The sequence below is a fragment of the Globicephala melas genome, chromosome 11 (genome assembly GCF_963455315.2).
Source record: "Globicephala melas chromosome 11, mGloMel1.2, whole genome shotgun sequence".
In the NCBI taxonomy this organism is placed as follows: Eukaryota; Metazoa; Chordata; class Mammalia; order Artiodactyla; family Delphinidae; genus Globicephala; species Globicephala melas.
This window is the reverse complement of record NC_083324.2, coordinates 42,405,391-42,425,420: the sequence shown is the minus strand read 5'-3', so window position 1 is coordinate 42,425,420 and position 20,030 is coordinate 42,405,391. Positions and strand designations below refer to the sequence as shown.

The 20,030-nt window shown below is 50.1% G+C and overlaps 2 protein-coding genes across 12 annotated transcripts in view; one reads left to right on the top strand and one right to left on the bottom strand.

Moving 5' to 3' along the window:
• The first annotated feature begins 4,957 nt into the window (after positions 1 to 4,957).
• On the top strand, positions 4,958 to 19,812 carry LOC115846527 (transmembrane protein 42). 10 transcript variants are annotated; one of them, XR_009565953.2, is made up of 7 exons: positions 5,259 to 5,406; positions 7,030 to 7,176; positions 12,132 to 15,891; positions 16,119 to 16,373; positions 17,851 to 17,960; positions 18,220 to 18,457; positions 18,924 to 19,812. XR_009565953.2 is itself a non-coding variant. In XM_030845284.2 (3 exons), the coding sequence occupies exons 1-3, from the start codon at positions 4,997 to 4,999 to the stop codon at positions 7,932 to 7,934; spliced, it is 480 nt and encodes a 159-aa protein (XP_030701144.1). In that variant the 5' UTR covers positions 4,958 to 4,996; the 3' UTR covers positions 7,935 to 12,118. The 10 variants fall into 10 exon arrangements, 1 of the variants encoding a protein (XP_030701144.1); XR_009565952.2 differs by having other exon boundaries at positions 5,259 to 5,413; XR_004036921.3 differs by having other exon boundaries at positions 5,259 to 5,580.
• Positions 11,892 to 20,030, bottom strand: part of ZDHHC3 (zinc finger DHHC-type palmitoyltransferase 3) — a 59,351-nt gene continuing 51,212 nt past the window's right edge. For both annotated transcript variants that reach the window (XM_030845282.3, XM_030845276.3), the window contains one exon: positions 11,892 to 18,031. In XM_030845282.3, the coding sequence (XP_030701142.1) occupies positions 17,774 to 18,031 (258 nt within the window). In that variant the 3' untranslated portion in view covers positions 11,892 to 17,773. The remainder of the gene's footprint in view (positions 18,032 to 20,030) is intronic.

Here is a 20,030-nt window from a genome sequence, read left to right as displayed (position 1 = left end):
CCCCTGCATTGGCAGGCAGATTCTCAACCACTGTGCCACCAGGGAAGCCCTTCATTGCTCTTTAAATAAATGTGGGATAAGGTATTCCTCCCCCACCACACTCCCAGTTCAGGGTGCTCTAGTTTGCACCATGAGGCTGTCAGCAAGTTTTAAAATTTTATTTATCCTTTATAATCAAATCATAGTCTGTTCAGTCAGACATCTGTAGCAAGAACATGAGCTGGTCACAATATTGGGCACTGTGGCAGGAACAAAGAGAAAACGTGCATAGCATCTGCTTGATGGAGCCCAGTGAAGGAGGCAAGTATGTTGCAAGGCCTGTGAGTGTGCTGAGGGCAACGATCAATTACAGCCTTGCTACTCAGTGTGGTCCCCACTGCCCCACAGCATTAACATCATCTGGGAGTCTGTTAGAAATGCAGAACCTCAATCCAGCTCCAGACCTGAATCAGAATCTTCATTTTAACAAGACTGCTAGCAGGTGATACTTATGCACACAGTAGATTTGTCCAGGAGACAGAAATCACTTCCCAGCAGAGTGTCCAAAGATGGCATCAATTCAACCATCATCACCAGAACAGGGCCCTGTGCTGGGGACCTAGAGAAGAAATAAATGTGTCCTTGCCCTCTAGGAGGCTAAGTGGTGCAAAGGTAGGGGAGTAGCAGAGTCTGCTTTACATAGGTGGTGGCTCTGAGATGCTCAACTGCTAATGCTAGTAGAGGCATCATTTCTTCTAAGAAAACTCTTTATAGTGCATGCAGAGTTGATCCAGTGCAACACAATTCGATTTCCTGTAGGTTCCAAGTAACATAAGAGCTGGGATCACCTTTGAGCTGGGGTTCACACAGCTCTTTGTTCAGTGGCACAGTGCCTCTCTGAGCCTCAATTTTCTCAACTGCAAAATAGGACAACTTGTACCACATAGGAGTTATCAGGGTTATCCATGCTTTTATTGGAGCCACAAAGCCACCTTGTGAGAGAGGATGGCAAATAAGGACTAACACGAAAACTTACTGAATGGAAAAAAAGAATGCTGCTGGACAGTACGTGCACTGTGAAATCAGGTTTAGAAAAAAAAGCCCCATACATATTATATGAACTTTTTTTTTTTTGCAGTACGCGGGCCTCTCACTGTTGTGGCCTCTCCTGTTGCGGAGCACAGGCTCCAGACACGCAGACTCAGCGGCCATGGCTCACGGGCCCAGCCGCTCCGCGGCATGCGGGATCTTCCCAGACTGGGACACGAACCCATGTCCCCTGCATCGGCAGGCTGACTCTCAACCACTGCGCCACCAGAAAAGCCCTATATGAACTATTTTTTAACGTGTACTATATATGAAATTATACATAGAGAAGAAGACCTGTAAGAACAATGACTTTCCTGGAGGGCAGAAGTAGGCCTTTATATACTTAAACAGTAGTTTATTTTCAAACAAATGTATACTTTTTAAACGAAAACATTTTACAAGTATTTAAGTGCATTGGGAATTGGAAGTAATGTTAATCCTGATTATCTGAGCAGGGTGATTATGGATGACATGTTCTTCTAATTATACTTTCTAAATTTCCTACAATGAGCCTGTATCCATCTGCGCCATTTGATTTGTCAGAAGCCCTAATTAGGGGACCTTCAAGATGGCTGAGGAGTAAGACATGGAGATCACCTTTCTCCCCACAAATACATCAAAAATACATCTACATGTGGAACAACTCCTACAGAACACCTACTGAACGCTGGCAGAAGACCTCAGTCTTCCCAAAAGGCAAGAAACTCCCCAAATACCTGGGTAGGCAAAAGAAAAAAGAAAAAACAGAGACAAAAGATTAGGGACAGGACCTGCACCACCCGGAGGGAGCTGTGAAAGAGGAAAAATTTCCACATACTAGGAAGCCCCTTCACTGGGGGAGACGGTAGGTGGCCGTGGGGAAGCTTCGGAGCCACGGAGGACAGCGCAGCAACAGGGGTGCAGAGGGCAAAGCAGAGAGATTTCCGCACAGGTGCCGACCGGCCCTCACCAGCCTGAGATGCTTGCCTGCTCACCCACCAGGGCGGGTGGGGGCTGGGAGCTGAGACTCGGGCTTCAGAGGTCAGATCCCAGGGAGAGGACTGGGGTTGGCTGCGTGAACACAGCCTGAAGAGGGCTAGTGTGCCACAGCTAGCCGGGAGTGAGTCTGGGAAAAAGTCTGTACTTGCCTAAGAGGCAAGAGACCATTGTTTCAGGGTGCACTAGGAGAGGGGATTCCTTCCCTGTCTGCCCACAGAAGGCAGAGCATTGCCTAAAAGAGCTCCAGAGACAGGTACGAGCCGCGGCTATCAGCTTGGACCCCAGAGATGGGCGTGAAACGCTAACTCTGCTGCTGCAGCCACCAAGAATCCTGTGTGCAATCACAGGTCACTATCCACACACCCCTGGGAGCCTGTGCAGCCCGCCACTGCCAGGGTCCTGTGATCCAGGGACAAGTTCCCCAGAGGGAACACACAGTGAGCCTCAGGCTGCTGCAACGTCACACTGGCCGCTGCTGCAGGCTCGCCCCACATTCCAATTATAACTTTCATACCCCTCCCTCCCCACAGCCTGAATGAGCAAGAGCCCCCTAATCAGCCGCAGCTTTAACCCCATCCTGTCTGGGCAGGAACAGTTGCCTGAGGGCGACCTGCACACAGAGGCGGGGCCAAATCCAAAGCTGAACCCCAGGAGCTGTGCGAACAAAAAAGAGAAAGGGAAATCTCTCCCAGCAGCCTCAGGAGCACCAGATTAAATCCCCACTATCAACTTGATGTATCCTGCATCTGTAGAATACCTGAATAGACAACGAATCATCCCAAAATCGAGGCAGTGGACTTTGGGAGCAACTGTGGACTTGGGGTTTGCTGTCTGCAAATGATTTGTTTCTGATTTTTATGTTTACCTTAGTACAGTTTTTAGCACTTGTTATAATTGGTGGATTTGTTTAGTGGTTTGGTTGCTCTCTTCTTTTCTTATTATTATTTTATATTTTAATAATTTTCTTTTATTTTTTTTCTTTCTTTTTTCCTCCCTTTTCTACTTCTGAGCCATGTGTCTGACAGGGTCTTGGTGCTCTGGCCTGGTGTCAGGCCTGAGCCTCAGGAGGGAGAGCCGAGTTCAGGACATTGGACCACCAGAGACCTTCTGGCCCCATGTAATATCAATCGGTGAGAGCTCTCCCAGAGATCTCCATCTCAATGCTAAGACCCAGCTCCACCCAACGGCCAGCAAACTCCAGTGCTGGACGCCCCATGCCAAACAACTATCAAGACAGGAACTCAACCCCAACCATAGCAGAGAGGCTACAGGAAACCACAAACAAGACAAAAAGACAACCCTCAGAATGGGGGAAAATATTTGCAAGCGAATCAACGGACAAAGGATTAATCTCCAAAATATATAAACAGCTCATGCAGCTCAATATTAAAAAAACAAACAACCCAATCCAAAAATGGGCAGAAGACCTAAATAGACATTTCTCCAAAGAATATATACAGATTGCCAACAAACACATGAAAGGATGCTCAACATCACTAATCATTAGAGAAATGCAAATCAAAACTACAATGAGGTATCACCTCACACCGGTCAGAATGGCCATCATCAAAAAATCTACAAACAATAAATGCTGGAGAGGGTGTGGAGAAAAGGGATTCCTCTTGCACTGTTGGTGGGAGTGTAAATTGATACAGCCACTATGGAGAACACTATGGAGGTTCTTTAAAAAACTAAAAATAAAACTACCGAATGACCCAGCAATCCCACTACTGGGCATATACCCTGAGAAAACCATAATTCAAAAAGAATCATGTACCATAATGTGCATTGCAGCACTATTTACAATAGCCAGGACATGGAAGCAACCTGACTGTCCATCGACAGGTGAATGGTTAAAGAAGATGTGGCACATATACAATTGAATATTACTCAGCCATAGAAAGAAACGAAATTGAGTTATCTGTAGTGAGGTGGATGGACCTAGAGTCTGTCATACAGAGTGAAGTAAGTTAGAAAGAGAAAAACAAATACAGTATGCTAACACACATATATATATACAGAATCTAAAAAATAAAAAAAGGTTCTGATGGATCTGGGGCAGGACCGGAATAAAGACTTAGAGGTAGAGAATGGACTTGTGGACACGGGGAGGGCGAAGAGTAAGCTGGGACAAAGTGAGAAAGTGGCATTGACATATATACACTACCAAATGTAAAATAGATAGCTAGTGGGAAGCAGCTGCATCGCACAGGGAGATCAGCTCAGTACTTTGTGACCACCTAGAGTGGTGGGATAGGGAGGGTGGAAGGGAGAGGCAAGAGGGCGAGGACACGGGGATCTATGTATACATATAGCTGATTCACTTTGTTAGACAGCAGAAACTAACACAACATTGTAAAGCAATTATACTCCAATGAAGATGTAAAAAAAAAAAAAGCCCTAACCATCCCTACCCCCCAGCCCCCCACCCCCCGCTTTCTCGCTGAATCTGCCGGTCTCTAGCGCCCTCTGCCAAAGTATCTCTACGTTTTGCGCTTCTCGAACTAGAAGGTGCAGGCCAGACTCCTGGGGGTCTTGCTAAAATGCATATGCTAATTCAATGGATGTGGGGCGGAGCCTGGGATTGGGCGTTTTACTCATATTCCCACGGGAAGCTGATGCTGGACCACACCGAGTGACAAGGATTGAAACTGCTAGGCAGCGAAGAGTTATTCTACAACAGCAACCACAGTACCAGTCAGCCTTGGACACCAGTCCAGCAGTGCTCCTCGGAAAGCCTAAACGTAACACGGAAAGCCGGCCACCCTCGGGAGAAGGCTGTCCTTGGCTCGGCCAGCGGCCCCGCCCCTCGAGGCCCTCGCGGAGCCTCAATTGGTCACCCCTCTCGCGTGAGCGTCTCGTCACGTGAGGCCGCCGTCCAATCGCGGAGTGATCTCGGCCCAGCCGGTGGCTGGTGCGGCTGGCGCACGGAGAGGTGGTGGCGGGCACCATGGAGGGAAGGCCTCAGGTCGCCGGCGGAGGGGTGTGCGCGGCTGCCTACCCCGACGCCTCCGCCGGATTCCCCCCGCACCTCCAGGCGGGAGCGATGCGGCGCCGCTTCTGGGGCGTGTTCAACTGCCTGTGCGCCGGCGCGTTCGGGGCCTTGGCTGCCGCCTCCGCCAAGCTGGCCTTCGGCAGCGAGGTCGAGCCGGGGGCGCCGCTGCGGCGGGCCGGCGGGTGGGGCCGGGGCAGGAGGGGCGCTGCGGGGCAGCGGGGCTTCGGGATGGAGCGGTGCTGGGAGCACAGGGGGGCCGCCTCACCAGCGCTGGCCTGTTTGGCCCACTCCGCAGCCGGGCACTACTGACAGCGTGGGCAGGAAGGCATCCCTCGACTCCATATCACGCCCAACCCACGTCCATTGTAGGTGGTAAGAGACTTCGGGGACTGAGGCTTGTACCCTTATCTGGGACCTAAAGTCTGTCCTCTAATTGGGCTAGTTCACTCTCGGGGAAGACGCACACCTTCCACATCCACTCTCTACCTCTCATTTTAAGTCCTTTGTGCCCGAACATTTCTCTCCACGTGACTGTAAAGGTGAGACACCTGTTGCCCATCTCTTTAACTCCGTAGTTAATGGCTGTTTTGACTGGTCTCCCCTGCTGGCGGAAACTTGGGAATTTGGGATATCCTAGGTATAAGGGAGACTGAGAGAAACATTCTGGACATAACCCCGATGTTGAGAACTCCTTAACTGCCTCCCCATGTCTGCTAAAGGCGTACCTTTGCCTCTCGCATCGCGAGTCATAGGCCACCTTCTGCTTGTTAAAGAGATTTCATTGCATCTGCAACCCAGGGTTAGGCCCTGACCTGGACAGTAGACAGGTTGATTCTTTAGGTTTAAGCTAATCCAGTGGGAGCTGCCATGCTCGAGGTTGGTATCCTGTTGGGTGTAATTCTTGGAGTAAGTGGTCCAAAGTAAGATGAGTGACTATGAGCCATGAGGTTTTTCTAGTCTTCTCAGTTGTGCATCAGACCGTCATAAGCCTTTACATAAGCAGGCTGGCACTGGCACATAAAATGCTTCTGTGTAAATTATACAGAGACACTCCATCCTTAAGACTGTATATTCACCTGCTGATGAGAAGTAAGAGGATGAGGTGTAGATGGGCACCATCCCCAGGAGAAGCAGCTCTGTCTGCAGGCAGGTTTATAACTCAAAACCAAACAAGGGGTCTGCATATCCTTTGTGTAGGAGGCTTCTAAAGATCCTCTCTTCTTTCAGTGCTCTGCTTAAAAAAAAAAAATATCTGCAAGTTCTCCAAGTGATGCCTGGGGTCACCAGTCAAATAGTCCCCCGTGTGGTCTCCCTAGGCATTGCTGTGTCCTAGTTTAGATCATGGAGCCACACTTCCTGGGCCTGAATCCTGGCGGCTCCCCACAGCTGTGGCGTTTTAGGCAGGTTACTTAATGCCTCAGGTTCTTTATCTGTAAAATGAAGTTAAGGAATAAATGAAAATGTACTTAAAACACTTAGCACAGGGCCTGGTACAGAGTAAAAGCTCAAGAATGCCCAGTGGGACCGGCCTGAGTGGGTTTTAGCCTTCACAGAATGGGGGTGGGGGTGGGGAGACGACTATTTCATGCTTTACCTGATCCCGGGAAGTGACGACTCCGCCCCTGATTTACTCATCCCTCAGACTGAGCAATAACCACTTGGCCTGCTGAGACTGAACTTCATGCACTCGTCACTGTGAGGCCAATAAGGGACTGGTGTTCAATAGAAGATAACTGGTATGGATTCGCATTTTACTTCTGCCCAAGGTCACATGGCTGGCAAGATGGCCAAATAGAGGTTGTTTCAGCTGTTAAATGGGTGTGCGCCCTGCTGAGGGTTAAGTGAAGCCCTGTGCAGGAAAGCTCTGAGGACCCCCAGGCTGTGGTGGCCCGGCTGCCAGCAGTAACCATGACCCTGGCTGCTGTGAGGGGTCTGCCGGTCATGCTGCCCAGGGCTGGTCGTGGCTGCAGTGACACTTTCTCCTGCAGGTGAACGTGGGCTTCTGCGTCTTAGGCATTATTGTGATGGCTACCACCAATTCTCTGATGTGGACGTTCTTTAGCCGGGGCCTCAGTTTCTCCATGTCTTCAGCCATTGCATCTGTCACAGTGACTTTTTCAAATATCCTCAGCTCGGTGAGTAGCCTGAGCGTACAGTTTCTCTGTCCCAAACCTGGGCTCTGGGAGGGTTCTGGGTGGGTTGTCCTTGGGCAACCCCTGCTTCTACATAGGAGAAGGGCCAGGAACTGAAGCAGAGGTTGGGCTGTGTCTTGACTCCTGGTGGCTGCCCCTCTAATCTCTAACTTGGAGGAATTCTCAAGTTAGATGGGGATGAAGTCCAACTGTCAAAAGCCTACTTGCTTGCTGCTCCTCAGGGGTCTGTGAACTCAGGCAGGAGCTGTGGAGGGTCGAGGTTCTTCTCTCCCAGGTGGGGCTGAGCCACTCAGCCCTGCAGTCCAGGCAGGGAGGACTTGGTGGACCAGTTGTGTGCTGGGCCTGGCTGCCGGCCTCTGCTGGGCTTTCTTGTGCACTTTGCTCGGTCCGATGCTGTGAGGAGGTACCCTCCCCACTTCTCCAGGTGAGATACGCTGAAGGTAACAGATGGGTTTCAGGCCCAAGACTTCCAGCGCCAGACCTTTCCTCCCGCCCTAGGAGGGCACTCAGCCACAGGGGAGTCATGTGGTGCCCACCCACTGTGGTCGCATCCTGTGGGCATGTGCCTGCCCAGCCTCACAGCTGTCTCTGTCCTGCAGGCCTTCCTGGGTTTTGTGTTGTATGGAGAGTGCCAGGAGGTCTTGTGGTGGGGAGGAGTCTTCCTCATCCTCTGCGGACTCACCCTGATCCACAGGGAGCTCCCACCACCCAGGAAGGCTCTTCCACACAAGCAGCAGTAGCACCAGCGGGCTGGGCGGACCCGCTGGAAAGACAGTGATGGCGGCTCAGGCTCGGGTTGGTGTGTGGGGACTGCTTCTCAGGGCGATCTGGGTGTGCAGCCTTCTGACCCTCGGCCAAAGAGAGATGCTTCCCAGGGAACCAGGCCTGTGACCGAGCAGCCTTGCGGGTGGACAGCTCCGGCTTCGCAGCAGTGTTCTGCCCGAAGCCTTCTCGGTCCGTCTGCTCGGTGCTGTTGATTCTCACGCTCCACAACCCACCCAGTGAGCCATGGCAGGTGTGGGAGACCCTGGGGTTGGTGGGCTTCCTGTGTGGACTTGAAACCATGCTGTAACTGCAGTCCTGTTGCCTAACAAAGGCCAGTCATGGGATTTTGGAATCAGTGACTGGTGGGGCTTTCGACAACTTCACACTGATATGTCAGGCCGTCAGCATCATGCTTCTGGATTATGGCAAGAGAAGGAAAATTAGATTAATAAATACTTTTTTTGTAAGTTAAAACTGCCAGGTGTGGAATCTTAATTCTTTCCTACTTTTTTTCCTTTCCTAAGTTTTTGGAGTAAGAGCAACCAGGGTGAGCTGCAATTCCTGGAGGGGGAGTTGAAACTCCTCCCGCTGCTTCCAGACCTGGGGCTTGAATGCTCTCTGCCTGCGTGGTTCCTTCCTGACTTCACGCAGGCTGGTGCTCTTCAAATTCAGGAGCATCTGTCCATTCTCTTGGTCCCAAGGAGAAAGGCTTGACCTCAATTTGGGGGCCTAGTTTTATTTTACTTATTAGGAAAGGAAACTGGCCCAGAGGTTGCTCCCACCCCCTCATGTTACCTCTTCTGCCTTTTGGTCCCGTGGCTTTTTTGTATCTTACACCACGTGAATCTAATTCCTAGTTCAAAACAGTCTGTTTGCTGCCTGCACCCTCTCCCCGTGCATAGCTTCAAGTGCGATGCTCACCTGCCCCAGTTCCCCGGGGCTCCCCTGGCTGTCTGAGAGCCCTCTCAGCTCTCCTGAGCCTGACTGCCGGCCCCAGGAGGTCTCCTTTCACATCCCCTGCAGGAGAGAGGGCCTTCTTAGCCACGAGGCTGGGGGAGAGAAGGGTCGTGTCCAGCTGGCCCCTCCTCCCCACGCACATAGCACCTTCATTGCTGTCCTCCATTACTCGTGGCAGTGGCCGGATGCTCTCCAGAGCTGTTCTGTGACTCCCAGTGACTTCGCTGTGGCCCAGCCCCCTCTCCAGCTGCTCCCTTGCTGCCTCCTTCCCTCCCCCACTCACCGTGCCTGAGTCACCCACATGTCTGCATCTCAGCAGTTCTTAAGGCCGCCACAGCCAGTCATGCCTCCATGCTTTTGTGCCTGCTTTTCCCTTTGCCTTGGATTCCCTCCTCCTTCCCCTGTCCCTGGAAAACTCCTCCTTCATATCCAACAGGGCACAATTTGCTGCTCTTTCTGAGCTGCCACAGGGGCCAAGGCCAAGCGGTGATTCACAGAATGGTAATTGACTAGCCCCACTTTGACACATTGAAGCCTCCCAGCCTCACTGGAACGCAGAGGCAAGGTCAAGGTACTGGAACCATGGGCAAGAAGAGGGATCAGAGTCCCCACTATCTGAGATGCCCCTCTTCTCTGTGGACTATGTCCATACACTAATAAACTTGTGCATATGAGTAAACACAAACGTTTATTAAGTACCTACCACCTGGTAGTTACACGGAATCTAGGCACAGAGAAAACGGGGGCCAGATAGACTACTAGTCCAGGAGCCTGGGGTCTATCAGACTCAGAAATTAGGGGTGCTGGAAGTGTCATTAGAAGTCTTCTTTTATGATGGCAAAGATTTTATCTCAAATGCCTTATCTAATCAAGGCACCCAGGGTACCCAGGGCAGTTGAGAATGGGCGGAAAGCCCCCAAAACAACTGTGATGTCTCCATGGACTCAGGATGGGAGCCTGGAGAACGCAGACAATTATTATTCCACCTTGAGCCCAACTTCTTGTTTTCCAAAGACAGGAAGAGACTTACCCAAAATAACCCAGTTCCATCCGTCTAGATTTCATCTAATTCTGTGCTTGATGATCACTCATTCGGGGGGACTATAATAAATGACCACACTCCTCCTCTCTAGCTTTTTGGCAGCACCTGAAGAGACTCTGCCCTTGGACTCCAATACCTACATGGGCAGCCTATGTTTGATGATGAACCAATCATCAAAAGTTTCATAATTGCAGGAATTCTAGAGTCCAAGGAAACGACCGCCTCTCAGGAGTTTGCATCTTTCCAGTACCCTGAGCTCCCTGTAGAGGTTAGCCACCTGCAGGCAGAAGGGTCTCCTGGCTGGAGTTCGGCCTTGGCTTGCGGGTGGGGCCCTAAGAATCCTGGAGGGGCCCCTGGTTGGCTTATTCTTTAGGTCAATTGTATTCCTAAGAAAAATGACACCTTGCTTTTCCAAATAATTATTTCTGGAGAAGTGATGGATCAAACAGTTTTTTTTTTTACATTTTTGGTCAACTAAATTCTTAACATTTTAATTTTTGGAATAAGTAATTACTTGCACATTGTACAAAATTCTAAACATGCAAAAGTTACAGGGGCCCACCCTCCTGGAAGGCAGTTAGCGGTCTTTCATTACCGCTAATTTCATTACCGCTTTCATTACCGCTGGCAGAATTGGCCAGCCACTCATCGGCACTTATATCTTCTAAAATGCCCTGCACATCCCACTTGCCACCCTCACCCAAGTGGCTTAGCAGAGTATTTCTTCCACCTCCTGAGAGAAGTCTGGGAAAACGCACCTCTCTCCAGGCAGTCATGGTTCCAGGGATGTTTGAGGTGCCTTTTTTTTTTGGTAATCTTTTATTTTTATTCATTTATTTTTATATTTATTTTTGGCTGTGTTGGGTCTTTGTTTCTGTACGAGGGCTTTCTCTAGTTGCGGCAAGCGGGGGCCACTCTTCATCGCAGCGCGCGGGCCTCTTCACTACGGCAGCCTCTCTTGTTGCGGAGCACAGGCTCCAGACGCACAGGCTCAGTAGTTGTGGCTCACGGGCCTAGTTGCTCTGCGGCATGTGGGATCTTCCCAGACCAGGGCTCGAACCCGTGTCCCCTGCATTAGCAGGCAAATTCTCAACCACTGCGCCACCGGGGAAGCCCTGAGGTGCTTTTTAACAGGCGCTCTAGCTTTGCTTGGCTGGCCTGCCTTTTAATTGGCTCTGACGGTATTTCAGGAATTAAGAGGTTTTAGCTAATATATCTGCGTTGCCAAAGGCATGGAGAAAGCACAGGGTGTTGGTGGGGAGTGGGAACTGTTTCGGAAGAGCTAGATATTTGGATGAATGTTACAAGTGAGGTGAAGCCTGAAAAATGCAAAACATGATGTAAGCCCAGGGGATCCCTGGGTGGAGGAGGGGCACCAGGCCTGAGGTGTGGGTCCGAGGAAGAGGGCTCATCTAGGGCCAGGTGGGGGAAGTGGTTACACCAGTGTCAGGTGCTCTGGCCAGATTAGAGGTAGGGGCACTCTGAGGGAAGAACAGAGCTTAGCTTCAGTTCTGCTTCTTTCTCTGGGCTGCTCTGTGAGGCAACTTGACTGACAGGCCCCTTTTGGGATTTGGGGTCTTGTCTGTGAGGAGGTATGATATCCAAGGGTATGGAAGGGAGCCCTGGTGTGGTGGGCGGGAGCCTGTGTATTAACCCTGGAGCTCTGGAAGGGCATCTATGGGAATCCTCCCTCACAAATGTCCCTTGTTTAAAGGGCCTTTCTGGGGAAGCCCTTGCAACTGTCTGTCTTGCTAGATGGGGCATCTGAGAACCACAGGCTGCAGATGGGGCTGGGTGGTGCAGGACGGTCCTTAGTTTGGTGAAGAGGGATCCCGCTTAGGGCTGAAAAGAGGCCAACATACAGGTCAGGCTTGAACTCTGGTTGGCATGGGATAACATGTCTTGAGTTCCTTAAAAGAGAGTCTGACAAAGCTCAGGATGTCAGGTTATTTATACATATACATGATTGCTGGCAACACCAGAAGCTAAAGAAAGGCATGGAACAGATTCTCCCCTAAAGCCTTCAGACAGACACACACACACACACACACACATTTTCCTGGCTTGATATAACGCATCATTTTGGTTCTATTTCTCTGCTTTAACTTACCATGAAAACATGTACCTGACTCACACACCTTCTCCCCCTCTTCTCATCCCCACCCCACCACAGCTGCCTGACACAGGCAGAATTGGCCAGCCACTTATCGGCACTTACATCTTCTAAAATGCCCCGCACATCCCTTTGACAGACACCAAGTCCTCTGTGGAAAGCCTGGGCGTCTCCCTGCTGTAGACCATTGACCAAGGGTGAGTCCACTTAAGCTGTTCTTACAAACAGTGCAGAAAATCTCTCCAGGACATAGATCTTTGCTCATGTGTGCAGGTATTTCTGAGATGTGAATTCACAGTAGGGGGTTATAGGGTCAAAATATAGATACATTTTGCTAATGCCAAATTGCTTTGGGAAGAGATTGCATTGATTTATTCTCCACCGACAGATCTTTTTGATTTTTGCCGATATAAATGGTTGAATAATTTCACTGTTGTTTTAATTTGCATTTCTATTTGTGAGGCTGAATATTTTTATGTTAATTAACTATCTCCTGTGAATTGCTTGTTCATATCCTTTACCTATTTTGAGTCATTAATTTGTTCGTATTGTGTGTAGTCTTTATACAGAAAAGTGTTATTGCTGCAAATCATTTCAGTCTTTTTTTAACCTCTAAATGCCTTTCACCACTAGAACTTTGCCATTTTAATGTAGCCAAATTTGTTAATTCCTTCCTTTAGGGATACTGGGTTTCATGTCACCCCAAGAATATGTTTTCTATGCTTTTTCTAAAACTTTTGGCTTTATACTATTAGGCACCTGGAATTTAATTTTTTAGCGTGTGGAGTGATGTAGATAGAGCTCCAACTTTCTCAAATAATCTATCATTTCCTAGTGTTTTGAAATGCTGCTTTCATACATCTGGGTCTCTGGACTCTTTAATTTGCTTATTTATCTTCTCCTACTGCAATGTCATACCATCTAAAGTATTGTAGTTCTATAGTACATATTGATACGTAGTAGGCAAATGCTCCTCACCACTGTTTTTCTTGTCCATAGAACTTTTAAAAGCTGTTGGGATTGAGATTGGCACTGCATTGAATTTACCAAGTTATCGGGGGGAGAATCATGCCAAGTGACTACACTGAGTCTTCCCATCTAGGCATGTGGGATACTGTTCCATTTATTCAGGTCTTCTTTGTTACATTTAGAAAAGTTTTATTGTTCATACACAATTTGCACATTCCTAGTTGGATTACTTGCAAGATGTATTTATAGCTTTTGTGAATGAAATATTTTTCATTATATTTTGTACTTGCTTGCTGGACTATATGGAAACTATTGATTTTGATACGCTGATAGATCTAGCAAAGGACTTGACCAAACTCTAATGCTTTGTTCCTGAACGAAGGTTTCTGACGGTCTGTTTCTTATAGGGTGTCTGAATATTCCAAGGAAAAACCAGTAAACTACTGTTTTCCTTAGACCTTAAGATACAGACAAATTAACTGGGGGAATATTGTTAAAATGTGTATTCTGATTCAGCAGGTGGGGTTGGAGGCTCAGAATCTGTGTCTCTAACAGGGCTCCCAGGTGATGCCAGTGTTGCCAGTAGTGTGGCCCCCAGAGCACATTTTAGTAGTGAGAGGCTAGATGATACGTTTTCTGTGATCCATCATAAAACAGATGTTCCTCTTGGATTTCATATGAAACAACTGTTGCTAATACGCATGGAGCAAGAACATCTGTAAACGCGGGCAGGATTCCTAGGAGGGTTTGTGAAATGTCAGAGCTGGAAGAGCCCCTGGAAGCTGGTTTAACCACCTTGCTTTACATCGGAGAATACTGAGGCCCAAAGGGGCGGTGGAGTCATCTAAAGCATCAGAGCTGTGTCCCAGATCAGGTAAGTGCCATACTGGGGCCAGTTTATTCTAACTAGCCAGGGGACTGGCCTTTAGCTAGCCTCAGAAACTGAACCTCAGTTTCCTCATCTATAAAATGGGGATAATAACACCTGTTCACCGCATGGCACATCCGTGAAAGTCAAATGGGCCAAACAGCAAGAGGAAAATGGACAGAGAATGGCCTGAGTGCCTAAGAGGACCCAGGTCTGTCTGGCTCCAGAGGTCATGCTTGTTTCTGGCCCTTTGTCTTCCCCCAGGGTGATGGTGAGTGAAGAGGAAGCCTATAGACCCAGGGGGCACAGACTCAAACTGGCTAGACCAGTTGGCGGTAACAATGGGGACAGTGGGGTGTTGTGGACAAACAGGAACAGGAAGGACCGTGGTAAACAGGAGTGGGTGCTGCCACTCAGCTCATCTAACTGAGACTGTGTAGGAACGTGGGCCCTGCACTTCCAGATCTTCTGACCTTTCAGAATAAGCTAGAGGAGTGTGTGTGTTCTTCTACAATGTAAAGCTCCTGGGTCTTAAAATGCGGCAATTAATTCAAGTTGTAAAAATCACTCTGTGGATCAGACACAGCAAGTCAGAGGTTAAACTTGTCCTTAGCTTGTCAGTTTATAAACAGTGCTGCCAACAGCTGAGATGCTACTGGCACCCCTGCCCCGCCCTGGTGCCCTGTTCCAACCCTGACAGGCTGCATCTGACTCTCCAGCATGGGTTTAATCATCAGTATTCATCAAAAGCTCCCTAGGTGCTTCTCACAGCACCCAGCATGGATGCCTACGTGCTGTGTCCAGCAATGGCCAGGACCCTTCAAAGAGGCTGAGCTGAGGTTGGGACTCTTGGTTTCTCACACAACTTACTTCCCCTCTCCTGCAACATCCTCAGCTGAATGCATGTCTGTGTGTCTGAATCTTCCACGACGGTGAAGCCAGGTGAGACCATTAGATTCCAAATAAAAGGCATCCCAACAATAGCTGGACTTGAGAAATTTATCAAGTTTAGTTCCAATCAGGTGAAAGAGGTTCATGCTGAGAAGACTGTTCTCATCACAACTAGCCTTTGCCTGATGCCTTGGAAAGAGGCAGCAGCTCTGACTGGCTCTAAGCCTTGGTTGAGCGTTTCAGCATTTCCTGCTTTGGGATTAGCTTTCAGATAATTAGATTTTATTACTCATTAGATTTCAGATGATTAGATTTGATTACTCATAGGAGGGCAGATTCAAGAGCCAGCTGGGTGAAAGCGTTCAAAGGCCAACACAAATCACAGGCAGCAGGACCCACTAGGCCAGGTCGTGTGGAATCACAGGGTAGCCTGTTGACAGCTAGAAACCCCCAGCCTGGGCCACAGAACCTCACCTCCCTGCCTTGAGTCATGGCCTCGAAGAGCAGGGCCACCACTATCTGCAGTCAGAACCAAAGGCGTCCACAGCCACAGAGTCCCTCCCTGGAGAAACAGGCTATCAGAAGCTGCTGCCCACTTGCCCCGTGAGGAGGGACCACCTCTTCAGCCCCAGAGTACATCAGCCCTGGAAGCACTAGCCAAGTAGAGTCTTCTGCCAGAACTGGTCTGGGCCTGCTGGAAATATATTCTCTCCTCGCTCCTCCTCCTGCCTGAAATCCCACCCCTGTTGCTTCCCTGAGGGGGGCCTACCTGAGGAAGAGCAGGTAGACGGGGCCTTTCCCTCGGATCTCTGCACACACCGGGCCTGGGCCTGGGCCTGCCTGCCAAACCAGAAGCAGGACTGAGGGCCAAGTGCTGTCTGTTCACCTTTGACTTTCGACAACTTCAGGCAACTTGAAACTATGGCACGTGAAACCCAACTTCACAGCCCCTACGCTTCCCCATGGTTGGTGAGCCTTCGAGGCACCTGTAGTGTAGTAGGCATGTCCAGTCTTCCACGTGGAAGGAGCCCCAGCCCCTTGGTGGTGGCGGATGACCCAGTGGTCCCTCCTACTTGATGACTGATGGTGTTGGTAAGTTAAAATCAGGAACCTTCAAGGGGGCCAATGAGGGGGTGGGGGGATGAGGGAGGGAGGGAGGAAGATGGTGAACAGCCCCACCTCTCCTGGTGAGGGAGCCTGCATACCTGCTCCCTCCATACAGCCCCTGAACCTTCTCCAAGGAAGCCACAGCCTCCTCACCTGGTCCCATCCAGACATTTCACTCTCACTCTAACACCTGAAACATCCCCCTCCTCCAGGCAGCGTTGGGAGTGATCGGAGAGCACCCCTACCCCTCATACCAGGCAGGCCCATCCCAGGCCCTTACCCTGCTGAGCACTCCCAGCTCACACGTGGTGAGGACAGCCAGCCCTGTGCTCCCCGGACATGCTGCTGGACCCCAGGTCCCCTTTTCAGGAATGCCTCTCCTTGGGAACCATCTTGGATGTGGCCCTAGATGTGGTCTGTGAATTTGCTGATCCTGTTGCTTCAGTTCCTCTCTCATGGCCAAGGAGGTAAGATCCATCCCTCTGTACCTCCCATTCACTCCCTGATCCCCAGGAATAAAGCTGCCTTTGTGACCCTGTGGGCCTCCACCTCGGGGTGCAGAGGGGGCAGGCCAGCCAGAGGGGTCCTGACTTGGACGAGACCCAGGAAAAGAAGGGTGTTAAACAAGGGTGCCCCTTCCTGACCTTTGGGGTAAAGAAGACATCCCAAGGGGTGCCCCACGTCTGCCCATAGGGCTGGCCTGGAAGCAGAGCTGTGGGCAGCAGCACAGGGACCCACCAGAGATGCCCTCTCTGGTGGTGTGTGGTGTGTGTGTGTGTGGTGTGTGTGTGTGTGTGTGTGTGTGCGCGCGTGCGTGCGTGCGTGCGTGTGTGTGTGTGTGTGTGTGTGTGTGTGTGTGGCGGGGGGCTCTGGCCACCACCCATCCTTTCAGAGAGACACGATGGGCACTGTCTTGGGAGAACTGGCCTAAAACATTCAGGCCAGATTTCTGGTCAGTTCTGCCCATGTGGGTGGTTAGACTCTCTCCAGGACGGACAGTTCAATGCAGTTCTCATAGGGGAGGTCAGAGTTCCGGTAGCTCTAAACAGGTTCTTCCTCCCGACCCTTCAGTGGGAACGGACCGATTTTTAGCCACAAGGCAGGACACCTCCGAGCTGACTCAGGGATTCTAGTATCTATAGAACGGGAGCTAAGTTTGGGTGTTACTGTCATAACTCAGGCTTGCTTCCAACCTCGGCATGTCCTGTGTGTGTGTGTGTAGCCTGCTGTTGGAGTCTTCTCCCAAACCAAGCCTGAGCCCTGAAGGTAGCTGAGGCCGCCATGCCTTTCTTCTAGTTTAGGCAGGCACCAGGGGGAAGCCCTTTCGGGGGAGTGACCAGAATCCCTTCAGCCTTTCCAGGTCCATCTCTCCTGATGCCAGTGTCCCACCCCAGGTTCCCAAGGCCAGCCCTGCTCTGTTCTTCCATCACAACCACACAGCCTTAGTTTTCAAAAGCCAGGAGCCTGGGCCCCAACCTTCTCAAGAGAAGACAGACATCCCAAGAAAGGACACAGGCCAGTTCTTTTCTGCCCCCAGGCTGCCCTATTCAGAGCCTCCTTTGCTGGGTGAGGGTGCACAGGCTGTGAAGGGCGCCCAGCCTCGGAGAATGGTTCCTGACAATCCCTCATGGGCAGATGAGCTCAGAGCAAGTTTCTCATCTTCCTCTGTCACCCCTAGTCCACCCCCATCCCCGAACTGGTCCAACGTGGGGAGAGGGAGGAGGGGTCAGAGGACGGCAAAGCCAAGGGGGTGGTGTGAAGGGAGCAGTGGGTGCAGGGGAGCGAGTGGTGCGCAGGAGCCCTGTGGCGATGATGCCGGCACGTAGGATGATGCGGCTGCCTGGTGCCTGGCCCTCTCCCCACAGTATCATTCATCTATCACCTCCACAGAGTCCTCGTCCTTCCTCTGCTCTGAGTGTTCCTCTGTTGTTTCTGTGTTCTCAGTGTCTGACAGCGATGCCACCTGTCGCACCCAGCCACTGTCACTGAGAGGCTTTGGATGACGCAGTCCGGAGAAGGGGTTGAACCAGTTCAGGGAAAAGTCCCCACCAAAGGTCTCTTTGACTGACTTCCAGCTGCTTGTGCGTTCCCTGGGCTGGTGCTTTCGTTTGAGGCGCTCAATGCCCTGGAGGGACAATGGGATAAAGAGGGTCAGCGTGGGACAGCCGTGCGCCATCTTACACACCCCAGGTCCCGGCACAGCAGAGCACCAAGGCCCAGAGCCAGGGGTTCCCAGAGGGTGGGGAGGGGCTCGGAGCAGCACAGCAAGCAGGGCCTGTGTTTCCCACCAACTGCCCTCCTTTCCTTCCACAGGAGCAAGGGTGCCCGGCCAGCTGCTGCGCAGTGACCAGGCTGCCCAGTGGCTAAGGGCCAAGGAGTAACATCTCAGGCCTCTGCAGGCATGAGCTGGGCCATCTGTCCGGAGACCACCCAGAAAGACAACCCCTCCCCAAGTATCCTGGGCCACTCCCCCTACAGCAGGCGCAGCAAACCCAGCACGAAGGAGGATGATGCGGTTAAGGGGGACAGCAGGAGACACACGAAGCGTGAGGTGAGGAAGCAGAGGTGTGCACAGCGAGTGCCAACATGCAGCGGGCAGCTGGAGGGTGCACGGGGCCGCTGCGAGGGGGCAAAGGCTGGCGTCGAAACTGCACATGCAGTAGACATGCCCTGTGGCCTCTCCCGAGCTGCCCACTCACCTGCCTCTGGGTGTCGGCTGCGCCAGGCCACAGAAGAGGGTGTTGGGAAGGGGGAGAAGCCAAAGGAGTTAAAGGCACAGCCAGGCCAGCTCTCCAGGCCCACCACACCCTCTGCAGAGGCTTTACCCCCACTGGGGCTCTGCCTCCTCCATCTCTTCTGGAAGCCAAGGAGATTTGTCGTGGGCTTCCCAGGCACAGGTACTGCTCACTGACAGCACTTTCCACCTCGGAATGACCTCTGAGTACCTAGTTCTAGGTTTTCTCTTCTTTTCCACACAAGATCCTTACATAACCAGCATAATTCTTTCTATTGTGCAGGAGAAACTGAGATACACGTACAGACTGAGATCTGGCCACACCTGGGCCAGTTCCTCTCCACCACTCTTTCTTCCCACACCATCTCAGAGGTTTAAGTTTCTTGGCTTTTGGAAAAATGGTAGGTTAAAGAACCTGATCTCAAAGTATCTCCTCATAAGATACTTCCTAATTACCGAGGGTAAAACAGTACCTTTACAGTAAGGAAACTTCGCAGATATAACTTTAACCAATTGAAGTTAACATCACCAATAATGAAATGTATCAACATCACGTGCCCTCCGATACGGTGCCCCAAGAAGGACAGAACATCACTTCACTGGTTTTCCTGCCCAAAAGGCATAATCTCAATCTAATTATGTGAAAACATCAGACAAATGCAGATGTCAGGATATTCCACAGAATATCTTCAACAGGATAATAATCTTCAACAGGATCAAAGTCTGATGAAATTGTTTTGGAACCAGACAGAAGTGGTGGTTGTACAATATTATGAACGTACTAAATGCCACTGAACCACACACTTTAAAATGGTTGCTTTTATGTGATGTGAATTTAACCTCAACTAGAAAGAGGATCAGGTTCATGAAAGACAGAGAAAGACTGAGGAGGAACTAAAGACACAGGACAAAGGATGCAATGTGGCATCCTGGAACAGAGAACGATACTAGTGGGACAACTGGAGAACTCTGAATAAAGTATATAGATTGGTTAATGGTATTGTATCAGTAAATTTCCAGGTTTTTATATTTGTGTTATGGTTTTATAAAATGTTTACATTTGGAAAGACTGATTGAAAGGCATATGGGAGCTCTTTGTACTATTTTTACTAATTTTTTTTTTTTGGTTAAGTCTGAAATTATTTCTCAATAAAAAGCTAAGAAAAATCTGAGACACGATTTATGCAATACAGTCTTGAACACGGATTAATAATGAGAAGTTGGAAACAATCAAAATGTCCAATAATGATGGCTAAGTAAATTATTCTATAAAGCACAACACTATGCAGTTATTGAAAGTGGCATCAACAACAAGGGCCTAATTTTCAAAATATACAAACAGCTCATACAACTCAACAACAAAAAACAAATAACCCAATCCAAAAATTGG

Coding starts and splice junctions, on each gene's coding strand:
- LOC115846527 (XM_030845284.2), top strand. CDS start 4,997: ATGGAGGGAAGGCCTCAGGTCGCCGGCGGAGGGGTGTGCGCGGCTGCC. Junction 5,189..7,029: donor AGCTGGCCTTCGGCAGCGAG/GTCGAGCCGGGG, acceptor TTTCTCCTGCAG/GTGAACGTGGGCTTCTGCGT. Junction 7,177..7,793: donor TTTCAAATATCCTCAGCTCG/GTGAGTAGCCTG, acceptor TCTGTCCTGCAG/GCCTTCCTGGGTTTTGTGTT.